The 20,139-nt window shown below is 46.0% G+C and overlaps 1 protein-coding gene across 2 annotated transcripts in view; it reads right to left on the minus strand.

Annotated features, from left to right (window-relative positions):
- Positions 1–20,139, minus strand: part of AFAP1 (actin filament associated protein 1) — a 131,096-nt gene that overhangs the window by 94,822 nt on the left and 16,135 nt on the right. For both annotated transcript variants that reach the window (XM_023206852.1, XM_026455652.1), the window contains 2 exons: positions 19,081–19,178; positions 3,043–3,151 (listed from right to left, as the gene is read on the minus strand). In XM_023206852.1, the coding sequence (XP_023062620.1) occupies positions 3,043–3,151; positions 19,081–19,178 (207 nt within the window). The remainder of the gene's footprint in view (positions 1–3,042; positions 3,152–19,080; positions 19,179–20,139) is intronic.

Consider the following 20,139-nt stretch of genomic DNA (forward strand, 5'->3'; position numbering starts at 1 on the left):
GCGAGGAGCCTCCTCTCCCTATCACCCGCAGTGACCCACTACCAAAATATTTGCTTTCCTTCCCTAAAATGCTGGACTGCACTGGTCTAAGGGCAAGACAGGGCAATGGTTTCATTAAACTGGAAGCAGAAGCTGCCACCTGGCCACACTGGGTTCCTCATGTCAGTAACAGGCAAAGAAGCGGCTCCCGCAGTGGCTGAGGTGACGGACCCCAACCGTGAGGAAGCCGTTACCCCACAGTGGGAGTAAGGGAGAACACGCAGGGGACCTAGAAGACCCCCTGAGTGCCCCCTCTGTGTTCTCACACCCTCTGGTTAAAGTTAATGAAAAGTCATGACCATCCAATACAGAAGCGCTACTGAAGGTCCAGACCTTTCAGGAAAGGAAGTCGGATCACCCACCAAGAAAAACGCCATGACCAACGAAGAGGTTTGCTGAGGGCAGCGGGAATACGAAACGGGCAGTAGAAGGAAGTGGTAAATTCTAGCCACGAACGCTGACCAGGTGTGGAGACTGAACCCGTTATAGGCTTTTCTTCCTTGTTCTGATAAGAATATAACTGTGTACACAGAAATGAATTCTTCTTCCTCCCTCTCCCAGGCCCCTACCATCTCACATAAGAAGCGCTAACAGGAGTCAACCTTGTATTAATATCCCGGAATCTGGGTTACAGGCTCTAGAAGAGAATGGATGTCATCCAAATGTTGGACAAAGGGGCTCTGTCTCCTCCGTGGGGAGCTGGGGATTTTCTGTCACCTGCGTGATGGTGAATTATGTTAGGCTCAAGCATGCGTTGCTCGTCTCTACTTGGAAACTCAGTGTGGCTAAAAGAGGTATGCATGGGTACCAAGTTGACCAAAGATAAACTGTGGCGGTTTCCTACTGTATCAACCTAGCAAGGCTGGAATCACACTTCCCAAATTCCCTTTCTTAGATAATTCTGGGCTAGAGTGGCCCTGAGAGAAATCTGGGAATGATGTGGAGGGCAGGGGAAAGCAGTGGCCCCAGATTCTGTAGGTTGGCGCGGGGACAGGGACTGCTGCAGCTCACGTGGGCTGTTGCCGGTCACCCGTGCCATCAGGAGAGACGCAGCCTCCCGTCTGTCTGTCCCTCCTCTTCCCCAATCCGCATCCAGCTTTCTTCCCAGCTGCCAGCCTGACCAGACACAGCAGAAACTGCCTGGGCTTCTTCCAAGGAAGAAGTTCTCACAACTGCACATGGCCTCATTCCTTCAATAAACTCCTCCCTCCATGACATTTGAAACGGTTTGGCTTCTCCGATGAGACCATGACCCACATAGGTTCAACAAAACCATCTCAAAGTTGGTATCTAACTGAGGCCGGTACGATCCTGAACTGAGCTGACAAGTCAACCCCTGGCTGTTGCTCTGCATGGGAGGGGCGGCTGTGTCCTATCAACTGAGCGTCCCACAGCAGACGTGTGATTGGAGAAGCCACTGTGTGCCATCACTGCTGTCTCCTCATTCCCCAGGCCTGAGTTCCCCGGTCACCTCTTCTTCTGGACTCAGCGGCTGAGGAACAGCACCCCTGAAGGGGCCGTGACCCACCAGCTACGTGTAGCTCCTCAGAATGAAAACGACCGACAGCCCCCAAAATCAAACAATCCCTCTGTTTCCAGCCTTGAAAGTGCCCTGCAGGGGGAAGGCCAGAGACAAACGTTCCAAATGCTAGAAAATACCCTCAATAAGAAAACACACTTGTCTTTACTCACTGCCATTACAAAGAAAGGAACCCAATGACGTTCTGAGTTGTATCAAGACATTTAATTTGTTTTCTAATTAATCTACTATCTTCTTAAAGAGTTGATAAATTATTCTCAAAACCAAAAAATCCATGACCACCTTATCAGAACTAACCCTTTTCACATTCAGAGCACAAGAGCTGTGTATTGATGCTCGGCCCAGTCTACGCCTCGACTCCTCCAGAAGCTGAGGAGACAGGCGACGATGAGCAGCCGGCGCCCTCAGGGGCACGCAGTCCAGCTGGCCTGGCTTCTCCACAGCCCTTCTCCACACTCAGAGAAGCATGCCAAGGGGGGAATCTCCCGTAACAACCTCCTTCCAATCATCAAGACAGATCCCGCTTTGGTGGAATAGCTGCGCTCGTAGACTGCCAAGGACAGAAAGATCTGAAATGCAAAGTCTCTATGTGGCAGGTAACAGTATAACAATGTTGGGGAAAAGGAGAGCATTTCCCTTAGGAGACAGATGAAGCCTCCTGAGTACAATCAGCAACCACTCTGTCACTTTCCACTTACCTACCTTTCATTTTTAAAACGCAAGCTGGATTCCGTAAGTTGACACACATTCAGGTATTCAACTTTCTTATGAGATGGTAGCTCTCTGCCTGACAGATACTGAAAGGAGACATACAGCCACCAATTCAAAAATGAATTCCGGAGATTTAACATCAGCATGTCCACGCTTCATATGAACTTGAAGCTGGGTACGAACAAACAGGTACTTCTGAGTGCTACCAACAGGCCACTAACTGGGGCCAGGAGAACCAGGGCCTAGGCAAAAATCATCTAATAGAACCTGTACCCCAAAAAAAGAAAAAACCAAAAGTCTATGACCAAGATACCTGTTTGTGTTGTACCGAATTATTTCCAGCCCGACAGCCAGCCTGGTGGAAGCTGCTCTAATCGTGGCAGGATGGGTGCAGCCCAGGAAGGTCAAAGACTAAGGAAGTGGGGGCTGTAGCACACACCAGAAAATATACCACAAATTGCCATTTCTCTTCTGCAAAGATGATGCCTGTTGCCACAGCAATAAGCTTTCACTACCTTTGAGTCACAAGGAAGACAGCAATTGGAATAGAGGCTTGTATGTGAGTGTCCTTCCTTAGTCTCGGTGTCCTTCTCAAAACCTTTCCTGTACTGACAATCTCTTTGGGTTCAAAAAGCACTTGGCCCGTGGTGGTTTATAATGCCCTGTTCCCCTTCCTACCCAGAAAGGGGACAGGTTCTGCAACAGTCCTGCCGATCACAAAGGCAGCGTGCTGGGCAGGGCTGGCCACTCACTTGATGTGATGTATTCCGGAGCTTTTCCAGGGCTCAGCGGCACAGCTTCCTCATAATAACCTTCTGGGAGGGAGGACGTTGGCAATGGTGGAGGCCCACTGTCAGGAGGCTGAGGAAGAAACGAAAAGCGACACAGAAATTAGCATGACAGTTAGAAGGAAATTCTGGATTTCCAATTAATGAATGTGGCCAGTCTTTTCCTCTTTCCTTTGTAAAGTCTTCGGCAAAAGAGAACCTCATTCTACAGAGAGGTGTGGAAGGCCGGTCCTGATGTGTCTCTCTTACTTTCCTGCGTGTATCCACGCCCCAGCCCCGGCCACATGCCGTCCGGTCCACACCAAATCTCCGGGTTCAGCGTGCGCAGCAGTCTCACTGGAGTATCCACGACACGGAATTCCCCTTCCCCCATGTAGGACTGGGCCTGTTCAGATGCTGCTGCCCCAGCGGTCTGAGACAGAGTCTGCATTCCCCTTTATCCCCACACACTCCACACACACCAACCCTCGCAGGCCTTAGACGCAGACTCTGGGACTCCATGGCCCTGCCACAGGCAGCGGGCTCCTGCGACACAGATGCTCAGGTGCACCCAGCACTCATTACAGAGTGAGCTGGTGAGCCACACTGGCTGAGTGCATGAGTGAGGCTTGCCCACATTCTCACTATATCCCTACTGTGTGCTAGAAAAACTTCAAAAAAAAAAAAAAAATCACCTGGGAGCCACTCTCTAAAACAAAGTAGAAGTTATTCTCCAGAGACGGAATCTACTCCTTATTAAAACCAATCATGTCACTTTTTTTTTTTTTTTTTTTTTTTAGAACAAGTTGGGGTTTCTCTCTGTCACCCAGGCTGCAGTGCAGAGGCACGATCTCTGCTCACTGCAAGCTCCACCTCCCGGGTTTACGCCATTCTCCTGCCTCAGCCTCCCGAGTAGCTGGGACTATAGGCGCCCGCCACCACACCCGGCTAATTTTTGTATTTTTGGTAGAAACGGGGTTTCACAGTGTTAGCCAGGATGGTCTTGAACTCCTGACCTCGTGATCCGTCTGCCTCAGCCTCTCAAAGTGCTGGGATTACAGGCGTGAGCCACCGTGCCTGGCCCATCACAATTTTTTAACAAACTCAGAGACTGAAACACTTTCTGGTTGTGAAGCCACAGCCTTAGAATAAGGACAAGCTGGTGGCTCACTCCATGCCTCAGGACAACCTACGTCCCACCTGGCCTTTAGGACTCTGCTCGGGTCCCCTCTTTTCTTAAATGTTCCTGACGGCTCTAAACCACCCCAGCCTCTGCCTCCTAAGACCATCTACAGGACTTGGTGTGTCTCTCACTGGTTCTTCTGCCAACAGAGGCGGCTGAATGGCAGGAAAGCCAGCATTCGCCCAGCATCTGCGATCTGCCCAGCACTGTGCTAGACACTTCTGCACTGGCTACAAGAATGTCAATCAATCCATGCAGGAATCCTCCAGGCAATGCATTCTATTACACTATATTTTACAGATACAGAAGTTGAGGCTCAGAATCTAAATCTGCTCAGACACTAGTCACTGCCAGCTGGAGTTTTCAAACACCAGGTCTGTCTGTTAAAGACCTTTTTAATATTCATATTCTCTCTCTCCCCCGTTTTTCATATGAATAGCATGCAACAATTTCCCACTACCTAGATTCTGTAAACAAGCTGGGAAGAGGTATGTCACAAGGAATGGAACAGAGCAGAGGCCCCAAATTGAAATCTACTCAGTTACAGTTCCAAGTAGAACAAGGTTCTATTGAAAGTTGGGGCTGTTGTGTTTTTTTAATGTAAACTCTCCAGAAAGTGCAACTCCATCGCTTTCTATGTAACTCATCTCTGAAGCCAAGAAGTCCTTTGTGAATGACTAATCACCTGCTGCAGATCCAACCCACTCCTTCCTCTCACCAGATGAAGAAGAGAACTCACTCCAGACCATCTGCACAATATTTCTTCAGGGACTTACAGTTACCTCCCTCCCGCCCCCAGTCCTTGTTCCCGAGGCTAAATAACTCCAATTCCTTTGCACTCCTATCAGAAGGCTGGCTTCCCAAACTGTCATCATAGCGTGGCGTTAGGCTGGACCATCTCCAGGTCCTTCATATCTTCCTACAGAGGCAACAGAACCTGACACATGGGGCCCAGCACCAGGCAAGGTCTGTACAGGAGTCCACATCCAAGTTAAAATCTCTGCTGGCTGCTTTTGGAAAAGAGCTGCTTGATTCAGTGAGTATCTTTTATTCCTGAGACGCCGGGTATTCCAACTTCCTTTTAGCATGGTCAAACAATCAAACTACTCATGTCCTGGAAAAGCATGACAAATAGCTGAATCAAACAAACGTTTGTGAATTAGTACAGGTCAGACTCCTTTCCTCAGTGCCCCAAGGAACTTACTCTCTGAATCGATGGGGTTCTGAGTAGACACTTTCAAACGCTATTGGTGGTCATGTACTTGGCACAACCTTCTGAGTATGCCCTTAGATCCAATAATTCCACTTCTAGAAACATATGTCAAAAGGGTCAATTGGTCACATGAGAAAAAAACCACATAGGATGTTCAATAAAAGTTTGTTGGCCAACAGATACACGAAAAAATGCTGATCATCACTGGCCATCAGAGAAATGCAAATCAAAACCACAATGAGATACCATCTCACACCAGTTAGAATGGCAATCATTAAAAAGTCAGGAAACAACAGGTGCTGGAGAGGATGTGGAGAAATAGGAACACTTTTACACTGTTGGTGGGATTGTAAACTGGTTCAACCATTGTGGAAAACAGTATGGCGATTCCTCAAGGATCTAGAATTAGAAATACCATATGACCCAGCCATCCCATTACTCGGTATATACCCAAAGGATTATAAATCATGCTGCTATAAAGACACATGCACACGTATGTTTATTGTGGCACTATTCACAATAGCAAAGACTTGGAATCAACCCAAATGTCCATCAGTGACAGACTGGATTAAGAAAATGTGGCACATATACATCATGGAATACTATGCAGCCACAAAAAAAGGATGAGTTCGTGTCCTTTGTAGGGACATGAATGCAGCTGGAAACCATCATTCTCAGCAAACTATCACAAGAACAGAAAACCAAACACCGTATGTTCTCACTCATAGGTGGGAATTGAACAATGAGATCACTTGGACTCTGGAAGGGGAACATCACACACTGGGGCCTATTATGGGGAGGGGGAGGGGGGGAGGGATGGCATTGGGAGTTATACCTGATGTAAATGACGAGTCGATGGGTCCTGACGAGTTGATGGGTGCAGCACACCAACATGGCACAAGTATACATACATAACAAACCTGCACGTTGTGCACATGTACCCTAGAACTTAAAGTATAAGGAAAAAACTGCTTTAAAGTTCATATGGAACCAAAAAAGAGCCCGCATTGCCAAGACAATCCTAAGTCAAAAGGACAAAGCCGGAGGTGTCACGCTACCTGACTTCAAACTATACTACAAGGCTACAGTAACCAAAATAGCATGGTACTGGTACCAAAACAGAGATATAGAACAAGGGAACAGAACGGAGCCTTCAGAAATAATGCCACACATCTACAACCATCTGATCTTTGACAAACCTGACAAAAACAAGAAATGGGGAAAGGATTCCCTATTTAATAAATGGTGCTGGGAAAATTGGCTAGCCATAAGTAGAAAGCTGAAACTGGATCCTTTCCTTACTCCTTATACGAAGATTAATTCAAGATGGATTAGAGACTTAAATGTTAGACCTAATATCATAAAAACCCTAGAAGAAAATCTAGGTAGTACCATTCAGGACATAGGCATGGGCAAGGACTTCATGTCTAAAACACCAAAAGCAACGGCAGCAAAAGCCAAAATTGACAAATGGGATCTAATTAAACTAAAGAGCTTCTGCACAGCAAAAGAAACTACCATCAGAGTGAACAGACAACCTACAGAATGGGAGAAAATTTTTGCAATCTACTCATCTGAGAAAGGGCTAATATCCAGAATCTACAAAGAACTCAAACAAATTTACAAGAAAAAAACAAACAACCCCATCAAAAAGTGGGGAAAGCATATGAACAGACATTTCTCAAAAGAAGACATTCATACAGCCAACAGACACATGAAAAAATGCTCATCATCACTGGCCATCAGAGAAATGCAAATCAAAACCACAATGAGATACCATCTCACACCAGTTAGAATGGCAATCATTAAAAAAATCAGGAAACAACAGGTGTTGGAGAGGATGTGGAGAAATAGGAACACTTTTACACTATTGGTGGGATTGTAAACTAGTTCAACCATTATGGAAAACAGTATGGAGATTCCTCAAGGATCTAGAACTAGATGTACCATATGACCCAGCCCTCCCACTACTGGGTATATACCCAAAGGATTATAAATTATGCTACTACAAAGACACATGCACACATACGTTTATTGCGGCACTATTCACAATAGCAAAGACTTGGAATCAACCCAAATGTCCATCAGTGACAGACTGGATTAAGAAAATGTGGCACATATACACCATGGAATACTATGCAGCCATAAAAAAGGATGAGTTTGCGTCCTTTGTAGGGACATGGATGCAGCTGGAAACCACCATTCTTAGCAAACTATCACAAGAAGAGAAAACCAAACACCGCATGTTCTCACTCATAGGTGGGAACTGAACAATGAGCTCACTTGGACTCGGGAAGGGGAACATCACACACTGGGGCCTATCATGGGGAGGGGGGAGGGGGGAGGGATTGCATTGGGGAGTTATACCTGATATAAATGATGAATTGATGGGAGCTGACGAGTTGATGGGTGCAGCACACCAACATGGCACATGTATACGTATGTAACAAACCTGCACGTTATGCACATGTACCCTAGAACTTAAAGTATAATAAAAAAAATAAAAAATAAAAAATAAAAAAGAACTTAAAGTATAAAAAAGAAACATCACATAAAAAAAAAAAAGCCCTTAAAAAAAAAGTTTGTTTAGTAAAATCTAAAAACAATCTAAATGTTCAAGAGAAGAATGCTCAGATGTACTGCCACATCCAGACAGACATTTAAAAGGCCAGTGCATGTGTATGGCCACTGACTTTATTAACCTCTAAGAGATACTGCTGAATGAAAGAACACAGGTGTACTACGACCCCTCTACATAAGAGGTAAGTGTCTGTGCTTACATACACACAAAGGCAGAAGGTCCTTCACAAAAGTGTTCCTAGTGGTTGCGTCTTTCTATATGCAGTCTGGAACGCTTGACTTTTCTGCATAGGATGACATTTTAAAAATCATTTTAAAAAATAAAACTACTTTCATTTTGAAATAATACCCCCTCAGAAAATAATACTGCTAGAGAGTCACTCCACTCTCAAATACCACATATCCTTGAAATCGACCACAGGGTTTTCAGACACTTCAGGCTTATTAAAGTCAAACAGGAGAAGGGCCGAAAAGATGAGCAAACTGTCACTTACCACCACTGCTTTCAGAGGATCAGGTCTTTCCAACTCTTTCCAATATATAAGAATTCACTGAAAGCACAATTAACAGAATTCTAAAAAGTACACAACAGGGCAGGCAGGTTTCCCACAGGGGCCACGGGGAAGCAGAAGCCAGGCAGGAAGTAAGAGAGTCTGGCGAAGGGAGGAAGATGCAGGTGCACAGCCGCTCGCATCCAAGGCCGGCTTGTTCCTGCACCTCTGCAACCTTGCCAAGACTCCACATCCCCATTCCCTCACCTAAAACAAGGGCATCGTGTCAGAACAACCTCCAGGGCCCACCCCAGCTCTGAGAGTCCAATTCCAGCATTCTTACAAAGTTACAGGTCCACAGACAACAAAGCCAACTTTACCTCTTCCAAAATTCCATTGGCAGCCTACCCTGTGTCTTCCCAAAGGATAAAGGACAGGTGCTCTGGGCAGAGCAAGTCCCTCAAATGTACAATTGAATGGCAGCCCCACACACCACTGTGGAGTCACTCAACTCTCCCCCACTATCAGGAGAGACCCAGTCCGTGCACATGCCCCTAACATGGCTTGCATCTGGCCCCACTGTTTCCTGGGATGCCACTCACAAAACACAAGCTGAAGCAACAAGCATCCTTGGGCTGAGCATGGTGGCTCATGCCTGTAATCCCAGCACTTTGGGAGACCTAGGAGGGCAGATCATGAGGTCAAGAGTTCGAGACCAGCCTGGCCAACATGATGAAATCCTGTCTCTACTAAGAATACAAAAATTAGCTGGGTGTGGTGGCAGGGCTCCTGTAATCCCAGCTACTCAGGAGGCTGAGGCAGGAGAATTGCTTGAACCTGGGAGGTAGAGGTTGCAGTTAGCCAACATTGCTGCGCTGCACTCCAGCCTGGGTGACAGAGCAAAACTCCGTCTCGAAAAAAAAGAAAACAAGGGTCCAAATTCTAACCACCATGGCATCTTTTGACACTTAAAAAGAAGTATGAGAAACTACCTTCCTTAAGAGAAGGACTGATCTTCACCCCTGCTGTGCCCTAGAAATAAGAAAGAACGGGCACTGTGCCAGCAACTAGGTAACTCTCAAATTCACTAAAATATTTCTCCCTCAAATTAATACTTAAGTAAAAGCTCCCGAACCTTTTAGTTCAGAAAATCTTACCTACCTTCAGGTATCGTAAATGTCTGCTGTAAGGTCTCCATCTGGCATTAGAGAAAACTAGTACTTACACAACAGCACAGTAATATAACCTAGGTTTGCCGGCTTATAGTACTGGCCGTAACTTTAATTCACGTCTTTTAGAAAGGAAAGCCCATTGATATCTGTCTTTGCTACTTTAAGGAAAAGCAAATTCTTTAAACAAAAAGAGAATTCACAGATAATTCTCTTTCCAATAATAATAATAATAATAATAATAATAATAATAATAATAGCCATGGTAGGAGGATTGCTTGAAGCCAGGAGTTCAAGACCAGCCTGGGCAACATGGCAAAAATCCCATCTTTACAAAAAAAATACAAAAATTAGCCAGGCATGATGGTGCACACCTATAGTCCCAGCTGCTAGGGAGGCTGAGGTGGGAGGATTGCTCGAACCTGGGAGGTTGAGGCTGTAGTGAGCCATGACCATGCCATTGCACTCCAGCCTGGGTGACAGAGTGAGATGCTATCTCAAATAAATAAATAATTGTTTGTAAAATGATATGTTGTAAATATAGTAATAATTATATTATTGTTATTACTACAGGTTGAGGATCTCCTTTCCAAAACACTTGGGACCAGAAATGTTTCTGATTTTGATTTTTTTGGGGGTGAAGGAGGGATTTTGGAATATTTGCATTATGTACTTACTGCTTAAGCATCCCAAATCCAAAAATCCAAAATCCAGAATGCGCCAAAATCCAAAACTTTTTTTAGAACTGACATGATGCTCAAAGGACATGTTCATTGGACCATTTCAAATTTCCAGATTCTGGATGCTCAACCTGTACCACTTGCCTACAAGGTGTCAGTCACTGTCCTGGGATGCTCGATACATATTTTCTCTCATTCAGAAAGTAACACTCAGGTGTCAGCATCTCAACTGTGATTTCACAGATGAGGACACCGAGGCTCAAGAGATTAAAGGCCCTTCCGGGCGCTGGACATGCTCATCCACAGAAGTCAGTCTGCTGACCTGGAAGCTGCGGCACAACAGCGCGGCCCTGCTACAGCCTCAGCACCTACCCCGCGCGGGGCCGAGCGGACAAGACGTAAGGAAGGAACCAACGAACCGAACAACCAAGACGACACAGGTCCAGACCTTTTGCTCCCATATCACACAGCACAAGCGGAGGCGTCATTTCTTAGGAAGACTTCCCTCCCCGCGCCCAAGGCAGACCCAGCACCTTCACGCCTCCCACTGGCGCTTGCCTCGCTCGCCTCACCCGCCGCGTGGCAGGCACTCCGCCCTCTGCTGCTCCCCACCTTCTTCCCTACCCCTGCCCCGATCTGTTGCTTAGTCCTTTCCAGAAAAACACCAGTAAGTGACAAGAGCTGACCTTAGCTGAGAAATACACACACCTAGCATTTGGAATCCCTTTCTGACTTTAATTTTAAAGACACAGTGACACCTCCAGATTCTGTTTTTCTGGTAAAAGGGATTAAAATCTGTTAAGAGTAACAGCCAATCTGAAATAAGAAAATCAGGGCTCAAGTTCCAATTCTATCACATATTGACGAAACCCTTTTCTAACCGATGTGAGTATTTTAGCAGCACCCTACGGCATTCGTGCCAAAATCTAAACTTCCTGTGCCGCTGCTCGTCTGCAGGAAGGAATCCATGCCGCTGAGAGAAACTGAGGATAATAAAATTTTACAGTTTATGCTGCAAAAATGATTTCAATCCTAACACTAAGAGTACACACTCTTCTTGGCAAAATGCAAGTCTTTATCCAAATTACACCCCAATCCATTGTGATCACTGTTAAGTCTGCATTCCACACAGCGCTTGGGTAAACACTGGGAAGATTGTCTCACATATTTTCTTCAAGTTTCTCTCCTTTTACTTATGCATGACAAAGAATGAAAGCCCTGTGGGGCCGTGTCATCTCCGCTCCCTTTTCCACCAGCAGGCAGGCATCCAGATGGAAGGCGAGGCGGCCCACCAGGGACGGAAACAGGATAGAGTGGAATCCAGCCATAAAGTGAATTGAAAACAAAGATGCCACTGGGATTATACATGAGCCAAAACTCCGAGATTCCTGAAAGACGGGTGGAAAAGGCAAACAAGATGGCTCACATCCACCAAAGGGTCCCATCTTACGCCACGGGAAAATGAATGATTTTCTTGTTTTAAATCATGGGCTTTAGCCCCAACTCTGCAACTGGTAAAAAAGCCAACTTTGTCACATAATCTCAAAGAGCCTCATAATGACATCTGTCAAACAGAGATAACAAGGTTGCTGTGAAAGTGCCTGAGAAAGGGCGAAATGCATCGATGGGAAGATGGTAACGCCTGGTATCAAAACTTCGCTGTTTCAGGTCGAGCGTGGTGGCTCACATCTGTAGTCCCTGCTACTCAGGACGGTGAGGTGGGAGGATCACTTAAGCCCAGGAGTTCAAGACTAGCCTGGGAAACATGGCAAAACCCCGTCTCCACAAAAAAAAAAAAATACAAAAATGAGCCAGGTGTGATGCTGTACCTCTGTAGTCCCAGCTACTAGGGAGGCTGAGGTAAGAGGATGGCTTGAGCCTGGGGGTCAAGGCTGCAGTGAGCTGTGATCATGCCACTGCACTCCAGTTGGAGCAACAGAATGAGACCCTGTCTCAAAAAAACAAACAAAAAACTTCACCGTTCTCTAGAGACGGTGGATGCCAGGGGCAGGAGGTAGGGGGTGAGGGGAGAATGGGAAGTTAGTGTTTAAGGAGGACAGAGTTTCCATTTGAGATAAAGTAGGGAGCTGGATGGTGGTGATGGCTCCACAATACTGTGAATGTAGTTCATGATACTTAACCGTCATTTTAATTGTATTGAACTGTACACTTAAAATGGTTAAAATGGTAAATGTTATGTTATGGGTATTTTACCACAATAAAAGGAAACTTCGCTATAATCTGCTGGCATAAAAAGGTATTGCGTTTACATAAGCTCTGGTCCTAAAATACCAATGAATTAAGTTGCTCCCTGCTACCCCTTGAAACATGATATAGCCTCAGGCTGTTTACCAAATGAAAATATATCCAGAAAATGCCTTGATCTAGAATTGTATGTACTGCCTGATAGCCCCAAAAGGAGCCTAGCTTGCTCTTTTTTCTCCTGAGCCGTGAAGATCTGAGATACCCCTATGTTTAGGCGCAATATGCTATGCTGAAGAAGGGTGGGGGAGCAGCAGAAATGGCGCTTATCCAGTTAGACCCCTTTAGCAACCCGGCTGCTTGTGAGCTGGGCAGTAGGTGAAGGCAGCCAACATCTGCACAGATGGGATCTGTTTCCCAGGACCTGGGGCTCACCTTTTCAAATGCTCTTTTAGCACTTGCTGCAAATGAAATGCAATCAGTCTGATAGCTGCACAGCATTCCCTTGAAACAAAGACGAGAATCTTTTGAAAAGCACAGGCCAGGAGCGATGGCTCACGCCTGTAATCCTAACACTTTGGGAGGCCAGGGCATGTGGACTGCCTGAGCCCAGGAGTTTGAAACCAGCCTAGGCAACATGGTGAAAACCCTGTCTCTACTAAAAATACAAAACATTAGCTGGGCAGGGTGGTGCGTGCCTGTAGTCCCAGCTACTTGGGAGGCTGAGGTGGGAAAATTGCATGAACCAGGGAATCAGAGGTTGCAGTGAGCCCAGATCGCGCCACTGCACTCCAGCCTGGGCGACAAAGTGAGACTGTTTCAAAAAAGAAAAGAAAAGCAAGAAAAGAAAAGAAAAGCACAGCGCTTCCCGCAAACAGTTTTTTGAATAGATACATATTTTAGCCTATTCAAGTCTCCCCCCAAAAAGCCAGGAAGATAAAGCAGAGTGTGAAACACGCTACATCCCATACTTGTGACTTCAAAGATTCAGATGTTCAAGATTTTCACACTACACACACATCTACTCTCCTGCAAGCACTTCCAAAGACACATTAGCCAGGTGGAAAGAAGCACCATGTCACATGGGGCACCTCAGGCTTTATTAACTATTGAATAAAGGTACGAAGCACTACCAGGCACTAAAAAGGATAAAAAGGTAAAAGATAACCTTATTTGTTAAAGAGTTTATACTATGAAACACTATGACAAAAGGCAATATTCAATTCATGCCACAAAAGAGGTAAAAATAAAGTGCACGCGTGGTTCAATGCATGGGAAATAGAACCTAGCTAAAGTAAATCATACAATGAAAGAGCCCTTCAATGGCTACTGTTGCTTTCACAATACATCCCCAACTTCTCATCACAACCCACGGGTCCTTTGTAATTTAGTCCCTGCAGAGAAATCTGGCCTCATGTGTGGATTTCCTGCCCAAATCCCATTATCCAGCAAGGCAGAGCTACCTGCAACGCTCCTAGTATACCTGGCTGTTTTTCTGGCTTGTGCTTTAATTTACAGCACACTCTCTGCCTGGCACAGCTGCCTACCCATTCCATCTTAACCCCACAATAAGCAAATTCTCTTGAAAGTCAATTCACCAATAGCAAAACTGCCAACTGGCCCAAAGCCAATTCACTAAAGGCAAACTTAATATACTCAGTGACTAGCTGACTTGCTGAATCCCAAATTCAGCTGGAAGAGTAGCAGTGATTTAAAAAAACTATCAGAGGGCCGGGTGTGGTGGCTCACGCCTGTAATCCCAGCACTTTGGGAGGCCGAGACGGGCGGATCACGAGGTTAGGAGATCGAGACCATCCTGGCTAACACAGTGAAACCCTGTCTCTACTAAAAAATACAAAAAAACTAGCCAGGCGAGGTGGCAGGGGCCTGCAGTCCCAGCTACTCGGGAGGCTGAGGCAGGAGAATGGCGTAAACTGGGGAGGCGGAGCTTGCAGTGAGCGGAGATCCAGCCACTGCACCCCAGCCTGGGTGACAGAGCGAGCGAGACTCCGTCTCAAAAAAAAAAAAAAAAAAACCTATCAGAAAACTACAGTCGAGCTATCTTAACCAAGCGCTATCTCCTTGACTCACTGAGTTGACAGCTGTTCTCTATTCCCTCTGTAAAATACCCTGAAATCCCTAAAGGGCTAAACATTCGTGGCAACAGGCTCCTCTCTGGGGTGCCTACAAAAACTGTCCTACCTGTTCAGCTGTGTTTTTACCAAGAGTCAGCTTTGTTCTTTAAATTCTTATTACCATGATTATTTACTTTAATTTGACCGTTACATAATAAATCAATGGAAAAAAAATGAGTGCAAAAGCCGAGTTGATGATTCTGAGATGCTTCAGAAAGGTTCAGTCAAAACAAACTAGGCAGGGCACAGTGGCTCATGCCTGTAATTCCAGCACCTCGGGAGGCCTAGGCGGGAGGATGGCTTGAGCACAGGAGTTCAAGGCTTCAGTGAGCTATGATTGTGCCACTGCACTCCAGCCTGCACAACAAAGTCAGGACCTGTCTCTTAAACAAAAAAACCTAAAAAAGCTATACAATTAGATGTGGGGACATCACCTATTAAAAAAAAAAAGAGAGACAGGGCAACATTCATAAAATTCTAGGGATTCTACACACTCAGATTGTGTCACAAAAACTGGAAATTACTAACAATGTAATCATATGTATAGATTACACAGAAAAGACAAAAAGAACCCCATAAGTAGCAATACACCAAAGAATGTGGCCCTTGGCCCTATATCAAAACACAGTGGTTTTATAGCAAGTAAGCATGGCTTAGGTGTCCAGGGAAAAATTACCTTGATACTCATGCACTAAGCACCAGGAGGGAGAAATTACCCACTAGCAAACTGTTACTCAAAAAGGATTCATTTAGGCTGGGTATGGTAGCTCACACCTGTAATTCCAACATTTAAATCATTCATTTAAACCTAACATATTTAAAGCACATGTAATGTATATCTTTTTTAAATTTTCTTACCTTAACCAACATTTTGGATTGACCAGTTATGATTATAACAGAAGGGCCTCATAAATACCTTAACCCAGGCTAGTTTGCCACAACCATTTTCCTGCCAAAGGTAGGAGCAGATCACAGGCCAGGGGAGAGCAAGAGACAAGGAGAGAGGATGAGAGAGGGAGAAAGAGGATGAATGAATGAATAAGTAATAAACTATACTGGAAGAAGACAACACAGAAACAAATCGATCATTCGATGGTTGAAAATGGTAGAAAATGCTGAGCAGTCATGAGAACTCTTCATCTGAAACTGGCATCCCTCCGCTCCCCCCAGCTGGCATGTCAGGGACATGCAGTTTGGTCCGCAGCAGGTGGGAGGGAGCAGCACTAGAGAAGAGTCCACGGCAGTCACAGGACCACTGCTACTCTTCCAGCTGCTTCTTTTGTTTTGGTTTTGTGGTCTTGTTTTGTGTTGTTTTGTTTTTTGAGATGGAGTCTCCATCTTGTTACACAGGCTGGAGTGCAGTGGCTCAATCTCGGCTCAATGCAACCTCCGCCTTCTGGCTTCAAGCGATTCTCCTGCCTCAACCTCCCAAGTAGTTGGGACTACAGACACCCAACACCACGTCCAGCTAATTTTTTGGTTTTAGTAGAGATGGGGTTTCACCATGGCGGCCAGGCTGGTCTCGAACTCCTGACCTCAGGTGATCCGCCCACCTTGGCCTCCCAAAGTGCTGGGATTACAAGTGTGAGCCACCACGCCTATGGGTTTTTGTTTGAGACGGAGTCTCGCCCAGTCTCCCAGGCTGGAGTGCAGTGGCATCATCTTGGCTTATGGCAACCTCCACCTCCTGGGCTCAAGTGATCCTCCACACCTCAGCTTCCCAAGTAGCTGGGACCACACACAGCTGCACACCACCACACCCGGCGAATTTTTGTATTTCTTGTAGAGGTGGAGTTTTGCTGTGTTGCCCAGGCTAGTCTTGAACTCCTGAGCTCAGGCGATCCACCCGCCTCGGCCTCCCAAAGTGCTGGGATGACAGGCATGAGCCACCGCACCCAGCCCCGGCTGCTTCTCACTGTGCTCAGTTTCCGCTCCATCTCAGAACATCTTTCCCAATATGACATGTGATGATGAAATATAAGACCCATCAGAGGGGAGCCAGAGATTCCAGACAAGCTCACAAAGAAAAAATGAAAATAAACCAGAAGATGAAGCCAGAAAATGGAAGAACTACTGATTTCCCATCTAGCTCTTCATCTTTTAAATTAACAATTACATATTTCTGGACTTTAATATCACATTATGTGTAAAAACAGCAAATGTGGCCAGGTGGGGTGGGTCACACCTGTAATCCTAGCATTTTGGGAGGCCAAGGCAGGAGGATCACTGAAGGCCTAGAGTTCAAGACAGTAACACAGTGAGACCCTTTTTCAATTAAAAAAAAAAAATTAAACATTTGGCTGGGCATGGTGGCTCACACCTGCAATCCCAGCTACTTGGGAGGCTGAGGAGAGAGGATTGCTTGAGTCCAAGATGTTGAGGCTGCAGTGAGTTATGGATGCACCACTGCACTCCAGCCTGGGTGACAGGGTAAGACCTTGCAGAGGAAAGAGGAAAGAGGGGAGGGGAGGGGAGGAGAGAAGAGAAGAGGAAAGGGAAAGGGAGGGGAGGGGAGGGGAGGGGAGGGGGGAGGGGATGGGAGTGGGGAGGCGGGTAGCAAAGGGGAGAGGAGGGAAGAGAAAAGTAGCAGCATCAAAGGTCCCATACACACCTGGTGAACCAGAATCTGCATTTTAAGGTGGCTGGTGGTTAGCTGAAGGCTAAAGTTTGAAAAGCCTGCTCTGAGGAATGGTTAGAGTCCAGGACTTAAATATATCCTAAGCGGCCGGGTACGGTGGCTCACACCTGTAATCCCAGCACTTTGGGAGGCCAAGGCGGGTGGATCACGAGGTCAGGAGATAGAGACCCTAGTGGCTAACACGGTGAAAACCCGTCTCTACTAAAAATATAAAAACTTAGCTGGTCATGGTGGCGGACGCCTGTAGTCCCAGCTACTTGCGAGGCTGAGGCAGGAGAATGGCGTGAACCCGGGAGGCGGAGCTTGCAGTGAGCCGAGATGTGCCACTGCACTCCAGCCTGGGCGACAGAGCGAGATTCTGTCTCTAATAAATAAATAAACAAATAAATCCTAAGCACTTGAGATATATTTGCTCTTTCCATCTCCTGGACAATCCTGAGGCACAGAGGTTACATTAATCTCCCCAAATCATACGAGAAGTCTGAGGCAGCGTGGGGGTGGGAAGCAGGTGGCCTTGCTCCTGAACTGCCCCTGTGGCCTGCGGCCTCCCTGGACTCCGCTTCGGTGGACAGGCTCAATGCTAAGAGTCTTCTCCTGTCTGATGCACGCTCGCATCTGATTTGCTGCCACACCTCTGAACTGGTATTGCTGAGAAAAGCATGAATTTGAAATAGATGTTGCAAACTCTGCCCTCTCTACTTATTTTGTGATGTTAAGTCAACCACACACCTTCACTGAGCCTCAGCTTCCTTCTCTGAAAAATGGGTGTACATATGCTTCCTCTGGTAAGAAGTGTTAGGGGTTCTTCCAGGCCGAGTTGTGGGAGTTAACGAGTTGTAATTCACGGTGGTGTGTGGCACGCACTCCGTAAGTGCTCGTTTCCCTCTGTACCCACTGCAGTGAGAATCCCTGAGTCCCTCCAAGACTCCTGAGCACTGCGCCAGGCCCAGGCAGAGCGGAGGTGAACGAGAAACAGCCCTGCCTTCCCACCGTTCCTATCCTGGCAGAGAGATCATCAGATGATTCACACTGAAAGCAAACACAGGATGAGAATTGCTACTGATTTTGCCCTAACTTTGAATGACACTCTGAATTCCCTGAGTAAACAAGTTAGAAACGGCCAAATATAGAAAAAGCTGAATGGTACATAAAAGTTTGCATTTGTGGGCGTCGCCAGATTTTTTTAAAAAAAACAAATCTTGAATTTGAACGCATAAAACTAAAGTACACATTCCTGAAATATGTACACATTTTTCTCTCTTGGAAAAAACATGGTTAACCCCAGAAGAAGTCTAACAATGACTATTAAAGTTTCAGAATAAGGTATTCAACTTCAGAATTAACTCAGAAGAGGGTCAAGTCCACAAGGTCTTGACAGATACTTTTATCTGTTAAATACTTTAACAGATACTTTTATCTGTTAAATCCACTCATATTTGTTTTTCTTAATCTGACATAAGATATCTATGGATTTGTAGCTCCTGCTATACATAATTTATGGTGGTGTGAGGCAGTGCAAAGAAATGCCAGCTTCCTAAGGGGAGGCTACACTTAGCCTACCAACTGGCTATCACTAACAGCTTCTCAGCCCTAGAAATACACTCAGAGGAGTGCCTTGAGCAAAATAAGAGCTCCATTCTTCCACACTAGACTTCCATCACAGGCCCCTGGAGCCCGTAAGTACCCCCAGGCCTCCAGCAAGGAGCGCTGAGAAGGCGGGGCCTTGACTCACCAGCCAGGGCTGAGGGATCTCCGGCAGGGGCATCTGAGGAGGGGCCGGCAGGCTGCTAGCGGTCTCCTGCTTCTGAGCATGGTCTTTCACGTCAAAACCTGTAAGAATTAACCAGAACCACAAAAGTGGATGAGAATGGTATCACTAGCATCTATCAGTTCCTGAACCCTGTGTTGAACATTTTGCAAATATTTATTTTTTCTAATCCTTTACAACAGTCTTGCAGGGTTAGGTATTATTATTCTCCATTTTACAGGTAAAGAACCGACAGCTTAAATAAAGTGAAAGAAAAGAAAAGAAAAAAGAAAAGGGAGGAGAGGAGAGGAAAGAAGAGGAGAGCAGGGGAAGCGGGGAAAGGCGGAAGCGGGGAAAGGGGGAAGGGAGGAAGGGGGGAAGGGGGAAAGGGGAAAGGGAAAGGGGAAGGGGAAAGGGAAGGGGGAAGGGGAAAGGGAAGGGGAAAGGAAAGGGGAAGGGGAAGGGAAGCTAAGAAACGAATGAAAGCACTCATAGATGGAAATGGGGGACATGCTCCTCAGCGACGTGCTGCGTCTCAAAAGGAAAGCTGCTCTCTTCTCAACTTCTGCTCAGGGCAGGCAGGACTCACCCATGTAGTAACAGAATAGACACCTTCCTGGGAATCAATAAATTTTTATTAAGTATCTTCTTAAAGTCAGATACTGTAATAGCCATACTTTATGGAAGACATGATTGATACAAGCTCACACCTCTTGGGCACTCATATTCAAGTTGGAAAGACAAACACATCCACAACGAACTACTAGGAAAGGTGATGAACACGACACCAGTGCAGGCAGGAAAAAGGGAGAAACAAGTTTTAATTTGGGCACAGTACTCTTTATATGCCTAACACTCGCTTGGAAAGGCCTGTAAAAATACTGACTTAACAACGACCACCTATAATGGGTTCAGTACTACGCTAGAGGCCAGGAATTGAAACACAAAAAGACCCAGTGTCTGAGCCCCGGGAGCTGCAATGGAGAAAAGAACTTTGGTAGAGAACTGCAAACAAACAAACAAACAAAAGCAAGAAAGGAAAAG

The sequence above is a fragment of the Piliocolobus tephrosceles genome, chromosome 3 (genome assembly GCF_002776525.5).
Source record: "Piliocolobus tephrosceles isolate RC106 chromosome 3, ASM277652v3, whole genome shotgun sequence".
NCBI lineage: Eukaryota > Metazoa > Chordata > Mammalia > Primates > Cercopithecidae > Piliocolobus > Piliocolobus tephrosceles.